Raw genomic sequence first — 18,080 nt, forward strand, 5'->3', positions numbered from 1 at the left:
TTGGAATAAAGTGATATTCTAAAGCGATAGTAACAACCGTCTCGGTAGCCGTTTGGCAAAAAACTGTTCGAGTTAACAGAGTTGCGGTCGAGTTATCTAAAGCCATTTATCATTGTGTGGGAACGGACCAAGCAAATCCATTCGAGTTAACCATGTGTTTGATATATTCGAGGGCGATTTGTCCGAGTTTCACTGTATGTATTTTATGTTTCCATATATATTGGATATGCATTATAGAACTCGTCAGTTTATAAGATGCTTCTGTGCTATCATAAAGTTTTTCTCAGGCAAAATATTTTGAGTTTAGCTTCAATTAGTCAAGTTTAGCATCTTAGTTTAGTGACAAGTTAGCTATCGGAAAATCTTAGATTTATGGTGGTGGTTGTCATTTTTTATGGTTTCTCCAGGAGACAAAGCATCATGACCTCTCCAAACGTGTGTGTTGTTGTCAAGCATACATTTTGGTTGCTCAGGCTGTTTCATGTTAACCCTGGCAGGAATTGAAACGTCAGATCTGGACCTTGTCGGACTCTTTGAACAAGGCAGAGTCCTTGTCTCAGTCGATAGCCGACAGCGAGCGCGACGTTGAAGACAAAACCTGCATCATAAATGAACTGAAAGACAGCAATTCCAAATTACTGTCGCAAAATAATGTATGAATCTTTTTATTGCTCGAGCTGTTGCTTATTTTCATGATAGCTTTGTAGTTGGCATTTTGGATATATTGAGAGAGCAACTCCACTATAATTGTATTTGTTCATTTGGTGTTTACAGCTTGTGAAAAAAGATTTTTCGCACTGTTCGCTTGTAATGCTGCTTTTTCCTTTTGCACGAGAGTTAGCTTGTGTTTGCTTTGTGTGTTATGAACTCTATCATGTATCATAGCGCTTCGCAAAGGTCTCACAACGTTAGCCGTCTAGTCTTCCATAACAAGTGACAGTTTGTTAATGGAAGTTGAAAATGCTGATGTTTGTGTTTCAAATGATCAGCTTAGATGTTTTTTTTTAATGTTTCAACTGGAAAATGCTGCAAATGCTTTGAAATGGTTTATTTTAACTAACAAAGATGTTGCAGATCAGTACGGTTTGTTCAGGTCTCATTTTTGTTAAAACTTGTCAGGCAGTTACTTTTGAGTTAACCGGTTTTGCAAAAAACCACATTCATACCTTTTCTCTCTAAATATTTTCTCTGTAGCCCACACTTTCTGCATTTACAATGTGGTTATTGGCATTTTGCTTTTAGTTGAACTTATAGTCAGTAGAAATATGAAGCGTTTGACATCACCTTCCGTGTGTTGTTGGAGTTGTGCTATATTGAATGGTAGAATGTTTTATGCCAGGAACTGCAGGAGAAATGTGAGAGTATGACTCCTCTCCATTCACAAGTCTCCTCCCTCATGAAGCAGCTGCAGGAGTCTAGACAGGCCCTGGATGAAAAGAAGTCACTCATATCTCAGCTAGAGAGGTCTTTGAAGGAGGAGGAACAAAAAGTATCAGTAAGTTGATAGATTACCGGTCTTAGAGCAGTTCCGTGTGCTTAAATGGGGACAGAAACTTAATAGCTAGATATATCATCTGTCGATAGTCGTATTGATATATCATACGTCGATAATCATATTGATATATCATGCGTCGATAGTCGTATTGATATTGTGCAAGTAAAGTAGTTCCTAATATTCTGGTTTTATATGAAGTGATGTAACTATAAAATATATAAGATAATATAGCAAGTTTTGGTCTGTTATGTAAACATTTTTTCATGCGGTTTGTCACTAAATATAATTGGTATTTATAAAATAATCATTTATTGTAAATAAAAAAGACGCTGCAGGGGTTTTGCAACAGAATTCATCTACATTTTCTTTGGTAACTTTTTCACAGAGCGCTGATATAAGTATGACACTGGCCAATGTTTACTTTAGTGAATGCTATTGTCGACCTCATGTTCCATAAATGATAGCGCTGGGTGATTGGCTACTGTCAATATTATGTTCCATAAATGATAGCGCTTGGCGATTGGAAAGCGAGAAACACATGCTTGTCCGTGTCACAAATACAACACCTAATTATCAATAAACCTAATTGTTATTGGTTGAAAAGTTGGTCCAATTTCTTACATTTTCACAGGTCATCGTGCAAATGAAGGCGCCATTAGATTCTCTATGAATTGAGATGCAATTACCTATTAGTCCGTCTCCAGTTTTGATTACTGCAAAGTTATCTATCTCCTTAGACGGTCGCACTCTTGTACACTTGCTTAGCAGTAGTTGAAATAGCGCAGTCTTCTTGTGTGAGTGTACTAGTGCGCTCAGTTGAAGTCTATTGTCATGATTGGGCATTTCTACATCTGTAGTTTTTCAGCCGTGCCGTTCTCAGTGATTAACAGCGCTATGTCGATGAGCATGCAAATTTTGTAGAACTATCTATTGTTGGCTATGTTTATGTTTTTTAGTTTAAAACATTGTTACATATTTATGTTGAGATGTATCATATGTTATTTAAGTTTTTTTATGATTTTAAGTTGAGGGCATGGTAGTTTCTGCATGTTTTTACAATTTTTTTGTTTTTATTATTGCAACATTCCGTTCTTGCATTAACGGCAGCTCGCTATATCAAAGTCACTTATGTTCTGTTGTCGAGGTTTTGATCAATTAGGGCAGCTTAAGTATGATAAGAGATTTTGTATGATGACTAACATCACGGAAAAGGATTTTATTTCTTAAATGAAGTTTTTTTCAAATAAAACTTCTATGCTAGGTCTTTGGGCAATAGTACCTTGATAAACAAGCTGTTTGAAGAATGGTTAAAAAGTGCATGTAACATGCAGTGATATAACTGGCTGTAAGTTTGAGGGTATTTCATACGAGCTTTTAGCGATCCTAATCTCATTCCTTCTCTTCATTACTGTCAGGCCACCGAGTCGGAGTGCAGAGATATATTAGAAAGAGATTTTAGCCTTAGGGTTAAAGGAATGGCTGAGGAACACGAAGCGCACATCAAGCAGCTGCAAGGCGACCTCACAAATCGTCAAGACAAACTTAGTCAGTTAGAAAGTTTGTGTAATGAACATCAAGCCGTGGTAGAGAGTCTGCGAGGAAGTGTATGTTTCTTTACTGCCGTCTAGTAAATGCTGCCAATAGCTAGTGCATGCCGCATCAATGGCCAGAGGTTGTATTCTTCAGCTCGCTTTTTGTACGCTAGAAGAGGCTAACGGTATTATTTTGCACATGCAGATTTTTGCGATCAGATCGCCAGTTGGCACTTTTGACAAAAGGTGATGGTTGCATGATCTAAAAAGAATAACCAACTAGTATTGTGAGTTGAGCATGTAAATATGTGGAAGAAATGGCTTGAAAGTTTGTCATGCTGTCAGAATGGTATGTTGGGACAGCAAGAATCAGCGATCAGCTTGCTGCTTTTGTTGAGTCAATGAGCTTCTCTCACTCTCTGTTCATCACCTTGAACATTTTTAAAGGTGGTTATTGGGCCCTGGTTTGCATGGTTCACATGGTTTGCATGGTTCAACAATGGTTCGCATTCCTACTAAATCATTCTATCTAGCTTCTTCTCGCTTTCATTCTTCCCTAAATGTTCCATTGCGAGAGAAGAGAGGCAGCTTGATCATCTGTTTATATCACCATTTTATTGATCATTCACGATGGCTTCGTTATGTTCATATCTATTTTCCGAGCATGCCTTTTCAACAGTTGATGTTTCTACATATGCTCTTGTCTGTTACAGAGCTCGGCATCTGAGCAGGAGGTTGAGAGACTTGGCAGCCAGCTTACCCTTGTGCTTAAAGACAAGCAGGTGTGTTTAGTGCTGCTCTCATCATCTGCAGATGTGTTTACTATTTTTGACAATGTATTATAAATTGTTGATTGAAAATTTCTCAATATAACACTGCGCACTTAATTTATTAAAGTTTGAGTTATTTGGTGTTATTTGATCCTGGTTTTTGGAGTTGTGCTATATTGAATAGTAGAATGTTTTATGTCAGGAACTGCAAGAGAAATGTGAGAGTATGACTCCTCTCCATTCGCAAGTTTCCTCCCTCATGAAGCAGCTGCAGGAGTCTAGACAGGCCCTGGATGAAAAGGAGTCACTCATATCTCAGCTAGAGAGGTCTCTGAAGGAGAAGGAACAAAAAGTATCAGTAAGTGGAATGATTGGTATTTTTAGAGTTGAGTGTTTGAATGAAAACAGACAACTCGCAATAGTAGGATGAGACTTCCATATCAATCTTGATCTACTATACAAGAGACACTCCTACAGCGTTTAGTTTAATGACAGTACAGTAATTGTGGTATAATTGGTTTGTATCGGCAATCTATTATTTTCTCTTATCACTTTCACTCGGTTTAGGGCTCATGATAACAGTAATTTTATGGAGCACACACTTTCAATGTCAATTTAAATCAATTTTTTCACTTTTTTTTGACAAAGTCTATTCTATAAATTAAAAAAAATCATGTCTGTCTAAAATAAAGTACATGTAAAACATATAACAATATATTCACTATTAAAAGCAATGTCTGTCCGTTTGTCCTAAGCCAGGGTTAGAGGTTAGGATAAGAGATTGATTTCAATTAGACTCCAATTAATAAAACTCAGATTGGTAGGCCAACACTCTAAGACCTGCACCAATCAACCACCTTTGTGTATTTCTGAATAATTGTGCACATACATGTACTTCTTCTCTTTGCTTTATCAGCACACCACATGGGAACGATTTATCACGTGAGGTTACTAGTATATATAATATATATACCTCTATACGTATATATAATATATATACCTCTATACGTATATATAATATATATACCTCTATACGTATATATAATAGATATACCTCTATACGTATATATAATAGATATACCTCTATACATATATATAATAGATATACCTCTATATATATAATAGATATACCTCTATACGTATATATAATAGATATACCTCTATACGTGTGTATATAACAAATATACTCCTAGATATCCATATAATCCAAGATCCCCTATAAGATAAAATAACATTTTTAACGCTAACTATGGGACTCTCGTCAATCATATTTGAGCACTTGCACCAACTTGACGCTTTATCTCCCATTAAATTTCTCACATGATACAAAGCCAAAACCACATATATTCTTTATGTTTTTTAATTTATTTCATAGGAGGTTTATGCTATGGAAGCCTGAACTGTGCTAATGTTTTTATTAATCATTATTGTTTTGCATTGTTCATTTTTAAGATGTGATACATTGAGAGTGGTAGCATTCTGTATTTAATCATTGCTTATCTTTAAGATGTGATACATTGAGAGTGGTAGCATTCTGTATTTAATCATTGCTTATCTTTAAGATGTGATACATTGAGAGTGATAGCATTCTGTATTTAATCATTGCTTATCTTTAAGATGTGATACATTGAGAGTGGTAGCATTCTGTATTTAATCATTGCTTATCTTTAAGATGTGATACATTGAGAGTGATAGCATTCTGTATTTAATCATTGCTTATCTTTAAGATGTGATACATTGAGAGTGATAGCATTCTGTATTTAATCATTGCTTATCTTTAAGATGTGATACATTGAGAGTGGTAGCATTCTGTATTTAATCATTGCTTATCTTTAAGATGTGATACATTGAGAGTGATAGCATTCTGTATTTAATCATTGCTTATCTTTAAGATGTGATACATTGAGAGTGGTAACATTCTGTATTTAATCATTGCTTATCTTTAAGATGTGATACATTGAGAGTGATAACATTCTGTATTTAATCATTGCTTATCTTTAAGATGTGATACATTGAGAGTGATAACATTCTGTATTTAATCATTGCTTATCTTTAAGATGTGATACATTGAGAGTGGTTACATTCTGTATTTAATCATTGCTTATCTTTAAGATGTGATACATTGAGAGTGATAACATTCTGTATTTAATCATTGCTTATCTTTAAGATGTGATACATTGAGAGTGGTTACATTCTGTATTTAATCATTGCTTATCTTTAAGATGTGATACATTGAGAGTGGTAGCATTCTGTATTTAATCATTGCTTATCTTTAAGATGTGATACATTGAGAGTGATAGCATTCTGTATTTAATCATTGCTTATCTTTAAGATGTGATACATTGAGAGTGATAACATTCTGTATTTAATCATTGCTTATCTTTAAGATGTGATACATTGAGAGTGATAACATTCTGTATTTAATCATTGCTTATCTTTAAGATGTGATACATTGAGAGTGATAACATTCTGTATTTAATCATTGCTTATCTTTAAGATGTGATACATTGAGAGTGATAGCATTCTGTATTTAATCATTGCTTATCTTTAAGATGTGATACATTGAGAGTGATAACATTCTGTATTTAATCATTGCTTATCTTTAAGATGTGATACATTGAGAGTGATAACATTCTGTATTTAATCATTGCTTATCTTTAAGATGTGATACATTGAGAGTGATAACATTCTGTATTTAATCATTGCTTATCTTTAAGATGTGATACATTGAGAGTGGTAGCATTCTGTATTTAATCATTGCTTATCTTTAAGATGTGATACATTGACAGTGGTAGCATTCTGTATTTAATCATTGCTTATCTTTAAGATGTGATACATTGAGAGTGGTAGGTTAGGTAGAGCGACGATAGGTTCTTTAAGTTTTCAGCCGCATGTCTACAGCTCTGATCTAAAATATCTCACAAATATTTTATCAAGCATAATTCATCATACAAACTAGATTATGTTTTATAGCAAACATTGTGGAACCAAGTTGTTATTGTTAAGATTTCATATGCGATGTTTGACGTGTTTCAACCTTTGATACAATGATGCAAGTAATTGTATGATGGTGTTCAACTATCTCAGCTGTGTAGCAGACTCACAGTCACATTTGAGACAAGATAGCTTGTATTTTTCGTCATATATATATATATGTATAATGTATATATATGTACAATGTATATATATATATGTACAATGTATATATATACAATGTATATATATACAATGTATATATATAGACTATATATATAGACTATATATATATATATATATATATACTGAGATGTACCTTGTTCATGAGACTGATGTTTGAAGAATGAAAACACTTGCCTTTCAACATACCTACATGTAGCATATTTTCAATTGCTCACTCATCTCACTGCACCATCTCTCTCCTTTCTGTCTTTCTCAGTGTGTCTTTCATGAAATGTTTGTACAATAGTACTCTACCGTATATACCGGTACAGTGGCTAGGCTCTGTCATTCCTGATAGTAGCCTAAGTTCAGATAGTAGCCTAGGTTCTAATAGTAACCTAGGTTTTGATAGTAGCCTAGGTTCTGATGGTCTAGCCTAGGTTTTTAGAATTTTGATTTTATGACTAAAATATTAAATAAGTTTTTAATATAGCCTACCACCAAAACAGTAAATAATGATTTAATATATGAAAGAGCAAAGAAGTAAAATGTACCATATTGCTGAATGCTGAGGAAATCGCCCAACCTATATAGTGCCGAATTCATTTATCGACAAGTTTTCTTGAACGAATTACGGTCATTAAATGAGGGCTGACTGCATTTCTTGGTTGATATTAATTTTCCTCATGAATCAAAATCTAATTACCAGTTGACCTTTGCCCTTTGACCTTTGCCATAGTTCCTCATCTACTCTTGTTTTGCCTTCTACAGAACTCTCCTTCTGAGCAGGAGGTTAAGAGACTCGGCAGCCAACTTACCCTTGTACTTAAAGACAAGCAGGTTTGTTTAGTCTGAGTTTCTCTAGTAATCCCTCCACATATATTAATAGCAGTATATGTCCCCCGTCCCCGTATCTATTTTAACAAAGGGTCGGTTTTTTTGAGAAAAATGTCTAGCTCTCTACCTGGTTATTGTGATTTTTCATATCGATATCAGAGCACATGCATTGGGAAGAATACTCTTTATCGGTCTTGCAGAGAGGGTGATATTTGCTGATTCTCTCTCTGACCAAGCATGTCTAGAATAAGGCCAATATTATCTATTTCAGGTTTTGGAGGCAAGGATTGAAGAACTAGAATCTGTATTAGCCTCAAAATCTGTCACAGAGCCTAGCAGTAAATGTAGTGAGGATCAGCCTGCCAATAACCTTCTCCTCTACAAGAATGCTCTCAGACAAGTTGTATGTGCATTGCTATGGGCCCAAATTTTTATTGTTTGCTTTCATAACTCGTTATTCAGTATAGCAGTGGTTCTTCCCATGCACAGTCAATTTCCGACGGTTGCATATCTGATAAAAATATTAATAAAAGTTAAAGATAAATTGTCCATAATATTTGTATGTTAAATATCATGAATCTTTTATCTTGATAAAAGATTCATGATATTTGTAACTGTTGACTAAATGGAATGGTTTCTGATGGTTGATCATATTACATAGCACTGTTTAATATACTGATTAATGTTTGCGATACTCTATTACTATCAGACTATCTTGCAAGTACATGTAAAAAAGTTGTTTGTCAAATCAGATATGTACTCACTCAAAACTAGTCTGAGCTATATTGCACAGGTAAAACATTACAATCACATGAGAAGACAACAACCAATATTAAACATAAGCATAACTAATACAACAAACACTATTAGAGGATTTAGAAGCATTTGAAGCTTGTCAATGAAAAAGAATCGGCCATGCCCTTACTCTTACTGACAGGACTCAGTTTGTACTCCTCATCTAGTGCGCTTGCTATGCGTCTTTTACTATCAGAGCAGCTGGCTAGCTCAAAGTCTAAACTAGAGAGAACCAACCTCTGCAGGGTTTCATATATATAATAACATTCACTTATCTAATAGTACCTCGCCTCTATTGACCCTTCTGCAGGACAATCTGGTATAACACTAATAGTACCTCGCCTCTATTGACCCTTCTGCAGGACAATCTGGTATAACACTAATAGTACCTCGCCTCTATTGACCCTTCTGCAGGACAATCTGGTATAACACTAATAGTACCTCGCCTCTATTGACCCTTCTGCAGGACAATCTGGTATAACACTAATAGTACCTCGCCTCTATTGACCCTTCTGCAGTACAATCTGGTATAACACTATTAGTACCTCGCCTCTATTGACCCTTCTGCAGGACAATCTGGTATAACACTAATAGTACCTCGCCTCTATTGACTCTTCTGCAGGACAATCTGGTATAACACTAATAGTACCTCGCCCCTATTGACCCTTCTGCAGGACAATCTGGTATAACACTAATAATACCTCGCCTCTATTGACTCTTCTGCAGGACAATCTGGTATAACACTAATAGTACCTCGCCTCTATTGACCCTTCTGCAGGACAATCTGGTATAACACTAATAGTACCTCGCCTCTATTGACCCTTCTGTAGGACAATCTGGTATAACACTAATAGTACCTCGCCTCTATCGACCCTTCTGTAGGACAATCTGGTATAACACTGTTTGCTTTTACATGATATTGTTTTTAAGATAAGCTTTCAAGGTTTCCAGCTTCATTATTTGCCAGGTTTGTTCCAGGATTCAATGCTGGATTCTCTCACAGCAAATGTACAGAAGGAGCACGGAAAGCTTTCACTTGCGTTAAAATCCAAAGACGAGCAGCTCTCGTCTGTCAAAGGAAAATTGGATGAGGCTGTTAAAAATTTAGACAAAAGCCTATCTAGACAGGTGGGATATGGCTAACTACAGTGATCTGATTGTACGAATCTAGCCAGCATTCTTTATGTATATGTTTAAATTGTATGCATCAAAGGTTACTGGAAATGCACTTTAACTTGGTCATTGAAATGTAATAAAATGTTAAGAAAGGATTTATTTTATAATTCTAAGCTTGAAATATTTTGTCAAATTTGTGCTGTGACTGAGTATTTGTTCTTAATTGTATATGTCCGTTGTTGGCAGGGTTCAGCCGACAAGCGAGTTAGTGAATTGACTGAAAAGCTCACTGAATCCAAGCAGGTAACTAGCCTCTCTCACTAACAGGCATTTCTTATGAGAAGAATACTTGTCACTTGTTCTTTCTTCATGGTAAAAGACGAGGCTGATTTGGTTAAGATAAAACACACAGTCTATTGTTGTCTATAGGTCTAAGATGGTTGGTTAACAAACATGACACTGGCAAGAACTGTTATAGTGTCTTGAGTCAGCTATTTTCAAATAGACTATTCGTACCCAATTGTAGTCTTTCCAATTGTATTCACACACTCCATTAGTCGCTCTTTCAGCGAAATAGAAGAATTTAGCCTACAAAGTTTTGTATTCGTGGGCTGTGTATATGTGACTTGACTTTTATAGAAGTTGGCGGAGTTGGAGAAGCTTTGTGAAAGGTCTGGCATGGGTAGCAATGCTGAGGTGAGGACCATTGATGGTTGTCTTTCAAGGTTTATATGTCTATGAGCTCACTTGCCGAAGCTTTATAACCTAGGGAATTTAGCTGCTGAGGTAGCTTTACTGAATGAACGGAAACTTGATTTTTTGTGTAGTTTATTTCATGTCCCTTGATACAAATTCTACTGGAATTATTTGGAGCCATAGCGCAGTTACTAACAATATGTATCAAGGCAAGAATTGGAAAAAGTAATAATTTTTTGTTTCAAAGCTGAACACTCATGCATTGCTTTGTATGAGTCAGTAACACATATATCACAGGTTTCAAGTCTAATAGCATTATCTTTGTATGAGTCAGTAACACATATATCACAGGTTTCAAGTCCAATAGCATTATCTTTGTATGAGTCAGTAACACATATATCACAGGTTTCAAGTCCAATAGCATTATCTTTGTATGAGTCAGTAACACATATATCACAGGTTTCAAGTCTAATAGCATTATCTTTGTATGAGTCAGTAACACATATATCACAGGTTTCAAGTCTAATAGCATTATTTTTGTATGAGTCAGTAACACATATATCACAGGTTTCAAGTCTAATAGCATTATCTTTGTATGAGTCAGTAACACATATATCACAGGTTTCAAGTCTAATAGCATTATCTTTGTATGAGTCAGTAACACATATATCACAGGTTTCAAGTCTAATAGCATTTTCTTTGTATGAGTCAGTAACACATATATCACAGGTTTCAAGTCTAATAGCATTATTTTTGTATGAGTCAGTAACACATATATCACAGGTTTCAAGTCTAATAGCATTATCTTTGTATGAGTCAGTAACACATATATCACAGGTTTCAAGTCTAATAGCATTATCTTTGTATGAGTCAGTAACACATATATCACAGGTTTCAAGTCTAATAGCATTATCTTTGTATGAGTCAGTAACACATATATCACAGGTTTCAAGTCTAATAGCATTATCTTTGTATGAGTCAGTAACGCATATATCACAGGTTTCAAGTCTAATAGCATTTTCTTTGTATGAGTCAGTAACACATATATCACAGGTTTCAAGTCTAATAGCATTATCTTTGTATGAGTCAGTAACACATATATCACAGGTTTCAAGTCCAATAGCATTATCTTAGCATTATCTTAGCATATCTGCATAAATCAATATACTCTAATGTCACAGGAAGCGAATAGTGCAGCAATCTACAGCGAAACTCGGATAAATCGCCCTCGGATATATCGAACACATGGTTAACTCGAATGGATTTGCTTGGTCCATTCCCACGCAATGATAAATGGCTTTAGATAACTCGACCGAAACTCCGTTAACTCGAACAGTTTTTTGCCAAACGGCTACCGAGACGGTTGTTACTATCGCTTTAGAATATCACTTTATTCCAAGCCATAGAGATAAACATCGACTTTTAGTAGTTCTTAGGCCTCGTTATTACCAACATCGGCAAATATTTTCATTAACGACTTTTCTAAAGGTTTGCAAAAATCAAATTTTACCAAACATCCGCCTAGCGATAAGCCCTCTGAAAGCAAGAAAAGCGAGGTAAAATTTGGATAACTTTAATGTAATATCGGCAAAATTGATAATGGGTTTTTAATAGTAAAGCAGTTTTGTAATAACTGACTTACTGCAAAATTTATCTTGGTTAAAATACTCGGTAACGCATTTTTTCTGAGCGTTTTAACCGCGATCAAGTTTTGCCAATTTTAATCTGAGAACGTCCTGGCAGTCACATCACCTAAAGCAACAAACAAATCTCAAGTGATAGAAAAATATCTATACTCTGATTAAAAATATTTAAAACTTCACACGAGAGACCCTTTAACTTGCAACAAGCAATCTATGCTTTTGATTGATATATAGTTTGTATATGTACATGTATCTACTGATAAATACGTGCAGTTATGACTGTCCTGATAACTTGAGTTATCCGAGTTTCACTGTAGTTGGAAAAAATGTTTGTTTAACGAAAGGTTTTTAACACGGCTATTACTCAAATATACTTAACACTTGTAACAGCCACAAAAGGTTTTTAACACGGCTATTACTCAAATATACTTAACACCTGTAATAGCCACAAAAGGTTTATAACACGGCTATTACTCAAATATACTTAACACCTGTAATAGCCACAAAAGGTTTTTAACACGGCTATTACTCAAATATACTTAACACCTGTAATAGCCACAAAAGGTTTTTAACACGGCTATTACTCAAATATACTTAATACCTGTAATAGCCACAAAAGAATTATTTTGAAGTACAGTTATCAGTTGTGTAGAAGTTTAGATATGACAGCATCACCATTCGAGGCGTATTGATTGCCCAAAAGTTCTAAAAAAAATGCTGATATAAAGTTTAATAGATGTGCATTGAGAGAAAAGTTTATTGGTGCAATATTATATTCTAGTTAGTAAAGCTGTCAGTGAGCATGCTCAGTTAGAATTATTAAGATTAAAGACTTGTTCACACTATCACCATATATTCACCATATGTCGGCGTTTTCCTTGCAGCATTCATCGTTGATTATTTGAACCGTAAACCGTTGGTATCGACGAAGCAGCGCAGATATGCCAGGAAAATTTGCAGCTGTCAAACATTCCTCTGTCGTCCTTCCAGCTGTCATCGACGACTGCCTGTATGATGTAAAACATTTCGGCGATAATAAAATTCGCGGTCGCTTACAGCGTGATTTATTGATTTTCATTTATGATAGTTGCTGCAGGACTAGTCTTTTATTCAAGCGAAAACAAAGAGGTTTCTTTGCAAAAAGATTATTAAGTAAAATGAGAACACTAAGTCAAGGAGTATTGGCGGATGTAAACGTGGATGGGTTTGTGATAGTGTGAACATTGTTATTATCGACGATCACTAAAGTATTGTGACATAAACGCCGTGAAACGGTGATATAGTGTGAACGAGCCTTTAGAGGAACAGTGGCAGTCTGGTGAGCAGTGAGAGCCTTTAGAGGAACAGTGGCAGTCTGGTGAGCAGTGAGAGCCTTTAGAGGAACAGTGGCAGTCTGGTGAGCAGTGAGAGCCTTTAGAGGAACAGTGGCAGTCTGGTTAGCAGTGAGAGCCTTTAGAGGAACAGTGGCAGTCTGGTGAGCAGTGAGAGCCTTTAGAGGAACAGTGGCAGTCTGGTGAGCAGTGAGAGCCTTTAGAGGAACAGTGGCAGTCTGGTGAGCAGTGAGAGCCTTTAGAGGAACAGTGGCAGTCTGGTGAGCAGTGAGAGCCTTTAGAGGAACAGTGGCAGTCTGGTGAGCAGTGAGAGCCTTTAGAGGAACAGTGGCAGTCTGGTGAGCAGTGAGAGCCTTTAGAGGAACAGTGGCAGTCTGGTGAGCAGTGAGAGCCTTTAGAGGAACAGTGGCAGTCTGGTGAGCAGTGAGAGCCTTTAGAGGAACAGTGGCAGTCTGGTGAGCAGTGAGAGCCTTTAGAGGAACAGTGGCAGTCTGGTGAGCAGTGAGAGCCTTTAGAGGAACAGTGGCAGTCTGGTGAGCAGTGAGAGCCTTTAGAGCAACAGTGGCAGTCTGGTGAGCAGTGAGATTGTCAAATATAATCAGTATATGCTCAAGTATTGTAAAATCTCCACAATCACTCGAATGGTACGGTTGTTGGAGTGTCGGTCTACCATGCAAAAAGTCTGGAGTTGGAATTCTGGGCGATGCAATCTTCTTTCCCAAAATTCAACTGTGGCTTTGGACAGACACGGCTCTTATTATAGTAGCGACTAATACGCTAGCAATCTCGTGCGCCGTGATAGATTATAGTAGCGACTAGTACGCTAGCAATCTCGTGCGCCGTGATAAATTATAGTAGCGACTAGTACGCTAGCAATCTTGTGCGCCGTGATAGATTATAGTAGCGACTAGTACGCTAGCAATCTCGTGCGCCGTGATAGATTACCATATGTAATAAGTATGTGCACAATTATTCTTAGATGTGAAAATCTGATCAAATGGTGCAGGTAGTAGCACGCTTGGCTTGCAATATATATATCTGGGTTTGATTCTCATGCAGTACAATATTTATTTCTAACATTCCTAGCATGGCGTCAGTTGGACACGGCTCCTATTATAATAGTAAAGATCACGCAGGGTGTGGACTGTTGCCTTGCAAGTAGATATCTTTGTTTTTATTTTAGAAGAGTTCATAGAAAATCTTTTGGGCAGTTTTAAGGAAAGCACTTGTTTAAGTTAATTGCAGCCTTATTTGATCAGTCATTAAAAGTAGTTGTAAAGTTAAAATATTAACTGTTTCTGTATAATTAGAGTGTATTTTGAAATTATTTTCATTAAGTAAGGCAGTGATGAGAATGTTTAATTTTACGCGCTAAGAGAGAGACGCATACATATACGATTTAATTGTTGCATGTAAGCTGTACCAGAAGCCAAAGTGGTTGTTACTTATGGGAGCGTGTTCTAATTGGTTTAACCATATTTATAATTAATTGATTAATATTGATTATTATATTGATCATTACTTTTCATTGATCATGAATTTGAAAACAGAGATTTATTAGTTTCGTGAAGCTGTATTTTCTAAGTGAAAAAAATGCTTGTCTACTTCGAATTACACGGAAGTATAGTTATAAGTTTCTCTAACGACAAATCATATCAAATTTTCAAGTTTCATGACAGAAAATAATGTGGATGTTTTTGTCATGTCAAAATGTTTATTGCGCTTTCAAATCGCTGCGTACGTATTATCATGGCATTATATCTTGGCTATTAAAAAGCCTTTTTTGTATTTTAAAAGTTACACTAGACAAAAGGCTGAAATTTTAGCTACATTTAAAGCTAACTCTGCAATTCTATGGCTAGACACGATTAGTTCCTTGTTGTTTTGCACCTTATAAATTTAAATGGTATAGTCAAGCTTTGTAACAATTTTTCTATATAGGGTGGTTGTACAACAGTCCTCAAATATTTTATTTTTATACAGCTTTCTAGACTAGAAAATGCTCTGAAAGATGAACAATTAAAAAGTAGACAGCTTGCCCAGCACTTGGTTAGTATGCGCAGCTACGGCTGAGTTATGTGTGGTGAGGGCACCTTGACTGCTCCGCAGCTAACATCTGGCTTCAGCTCTCCCTTATTCGTCTTATCTGTTTTCAAATCTATGCCCTATTTAAAAGATAGGCCATATATGGATATATTGTAATGTCAGGTTTGACTGCTTTCTGCAGCTGATTGTTGTACCCCCAGGCTCGTTACTTTGGAGTATTTGTTCCAAATGTTGTTTCTGTTGGTGATGGTCCGTCAGGAAGTGACAAGGTGTTCTCATGTCCTCTGTGACCTACGTGGTGGCAATATGTGATAGCTTGTCTGTTTACAAATTTGCCGAAGAAATATTCAATGTATTTGTAACCCAAAGGTTTTGAGCCGCTAACTTATAAAGGCCAGTTTGTTTGATTCTTTTTCATATTTCTTTTGATCATTCAGTTTTATGTGAAATTGTAAATTTAGAAATACAAGGCTGTCAGTGACTATTGAAACTGTAAATTCTGAGGTAAAAAACTTTCAATCTGTACAGTTCCTACCAGGTATGATTGCCTGTACTTGTAGGGTGTCTTTCACTCACCATATTTCTAATTGCTTTATATCTTTCACATATTAATCTAATTCAATTAAAACTATTCCTGGCAACTGCTCCCTCTGGGTCTTGTTCATGCTACAGCATGTAGAGTTAGTTATTTGATGATGCAATGGCCTTCCTACAGCTGGTCTCCAGTATTTTTACTTCACGACTCGTGGTGTCATACTTGCCAAGTCTCCCGGTTTGGCCGGGATCTAACTATTCTCAACTACTTGGCAAGTATGCGCGGTGTGTTCACTTGGTTGAATAATGACACCATAATAACAATCACTCCCTCTAGGTTATGAAAATAAGTATGCGTATGACTATTGACATCTTTTTAATTTTTTGCAGGCGGCAGCCATGGCAAACAGCGGCGGTGGAGATGATAGTGGCACTTGCGTGTAGAATAAATGTTCGGCGGTAACAAGAAATATAGTCATTGAAGTATGCAATCTAATATAAACATACATGTATCGTGGCCACCATGGTGTCAATGGTGCTAGCATGTCGCAGATGTCTATGATGGTTTGGCCACCAATGAAGCGAGTGATGAGCAGTAGTTGTTTAGTAGATGTATTGCTAGTAAAAATGATTATTTTAATGTCGATGACCTCAGAAAGATGTGGACAAGATGTGTTGCCGTTCGTCTGTTCACTGTCTGTCAGGCTTCTATTTGTAATTAAAACGCAAAGTTAACTTCTATTTTCGGATCATTCCATCGCAAATAAACATTTCCGACTGCTTTGTCAAAGTGGACGCAATGATTGGTCCCTCCTCATCTTTCTTACACATGTGCTGGAAACAAGTCTATATGTATATTCTTGTATCTGTTTGATTTGAAGACACTGGCATTTCTCTCTCTCCAAGTTTGTATGTCGCTTGTTTGTTTTATCATTTCACATTGATATCTTATAACTGATTATTCTATTACACAATTAAATTATTATATTCAACCAAGTTGCTTCTTCAGATAAATAATAATATAATAATTTATATACTATGTAGATTCTCTTTGTTCTTCTAAGCTTGTTTGTTCATTTTTATTCATTAATGTGCCGGTAATCGATAGAGTTGTCGATGTCCGTGTTTTCAACCAGGTTGAAGAAATGGTGAGTATTTTAGATGTTAAACTTTCATCTTTGTTAGATCCAAACTGCTTCATAACTATTGTTTTCTCACCCTCAGTTTTGACCCAAGAGTAAAAGAAAAACTGGATCCATGTAGATATCAATATATAGCCCTTCTCATCAGTTGACCTACACGTATATCTTGAAAAGTTTCGCCGTTGTTACATGTTCAGTGTTTGACCAGAATGTGAGGTATAGCTCTGTATTATAATTAATCCTACTCAGTGATCTTGTGCCATGTTCACCTTCATAAGATAATGCATTGGTGAAACCATGTGTACATGTATCTGTTAATCAGAAAACAGTTCTTGCATCCAGTCTGCCTTCACCGCCCTCATTGTATTAGAGTACATTATAAAAAACTAAGGTAGGCTGTGTGTATGCTCTCTGATAGGCGCCTACAATGTACGTAGGTGTTCTAGCTAGGGCTGTAACGACTGATGGGAGGATGCTATTGCTTAAAGCCTGGTTCCTATACGCGTCACAAAGCATCGGCAGCAACACCGCAGGCTATTAGCGGTGACAATGCAAGAGTTTATCGCTGTTCAAATCTCCCGAAGAGCCGCAGGCAAAAACTTCCTGAAATGTGCAGGTCAGCATTATCGAAACAGCATGGCGAGCGAACATTTTTATGCCGTTATTAGTGATGCAGCTTCATTTGAACATAGCCGCCTAGCGTCCCAAGTGTTTTGCTGCACAATATTTCGCCGGTGTCTCGCAATCGATATGAGAACCAGGCTTTACTTGTTGATTGACTTTCAGTCCCAGCTATACTGGAGCGCTTGCTTGTGATCAGCAGATTGTCCATAGGCGGTCACTGACCTTGCATTTGCCTAGCTTTTAAGCCATCACAACAAGGCCAAGTTATTTCGGGAATACCAGCCAGTAGCATAAACTGCATTTAGTTTTTGATCGAGTCCGAACTGATAAAAAGTTGTATAGGAAATTAGTGCCTTGGGTACCAAACCAGATGACAAGTGT

The 18,080-nt window shown here is 36.4% G+C and overlaps 1 protein-coding gene across 5 annotated transcripts in view; it reads left to right on the plus strand.

The window, feature by feature from the left end:
* Positions 1-16,972, plus strand: part of LOC137399204 (kinectin-like) — a 51,160-nt gene extending 34,188 nt beyond the window's left edge. For 2 of the 5 annotated variants that reach the window (XM_068085207.1, XM_068085208.1), the window contains exons 13-24: positions 498-653; positions 1,340-1,495; positions 2,911-3,099; positions 3,741-3,809; positions 4,000-4,155; positions 7,707-7,775; positions 8,044-8,175; positions 9,546-9,695; positions 9,930-9,986; positions 10,323-10,379; positions 15,337-15,402; positions 16,324-16,972. In XM_068085207.1, coding sequence (XP_067941308.1) covers positions 498-653; positions 1,340-1,495; positions 2,911-3,099; positions 3,741-3,809; positions 4,000-4,155; positions 7,707-7,775; positions 8,044-8,175; positions 9,546-9,695; positions 9,930-9,986; positions 10,323-10,379; positions 15,337-15,402; positions 16,324-16,377 — 1,311 coding nt within the window. In that variant the 3' untranslated portion in view covers positions 16,378-16,972. The remainder of the gene's footprint in view (positions 1-497; positions 654-1,339; positions 1,496-2,910; positions 3,100-3,740; positions 3,810-3,999; positions 4,156-7,706; positions 7,776-8,043; positions 8,176-9,545; positions 9,696-9,929; positions 9,987-10,322; positions 10,380-15,336; positions 15,403-16,323) is intronic. The other 3 variants (XM_068085210.1, XM_068085212.1, XM_068085211.1) reach the window with 3 other exon arrangements.
* The last annotated feature ends 1,108 nt before the right edge of the window (positions 16,973-18,080 follow it).

Source organism: Watersipora subatra, chromosome 7 (genome assembly GCF_963576615.1).
Source record: "Watersipora subatra chromosome 7, tzWatSuba1.1, whole genome shotgun sequence".
Classification (NCBI taxonomy): Eukaryota; Metazoa; Bryozoa; class Gymnolaemata; order Cheilostomatida; family Watersiporidae; genus Watersipora; species Watersipora subatra.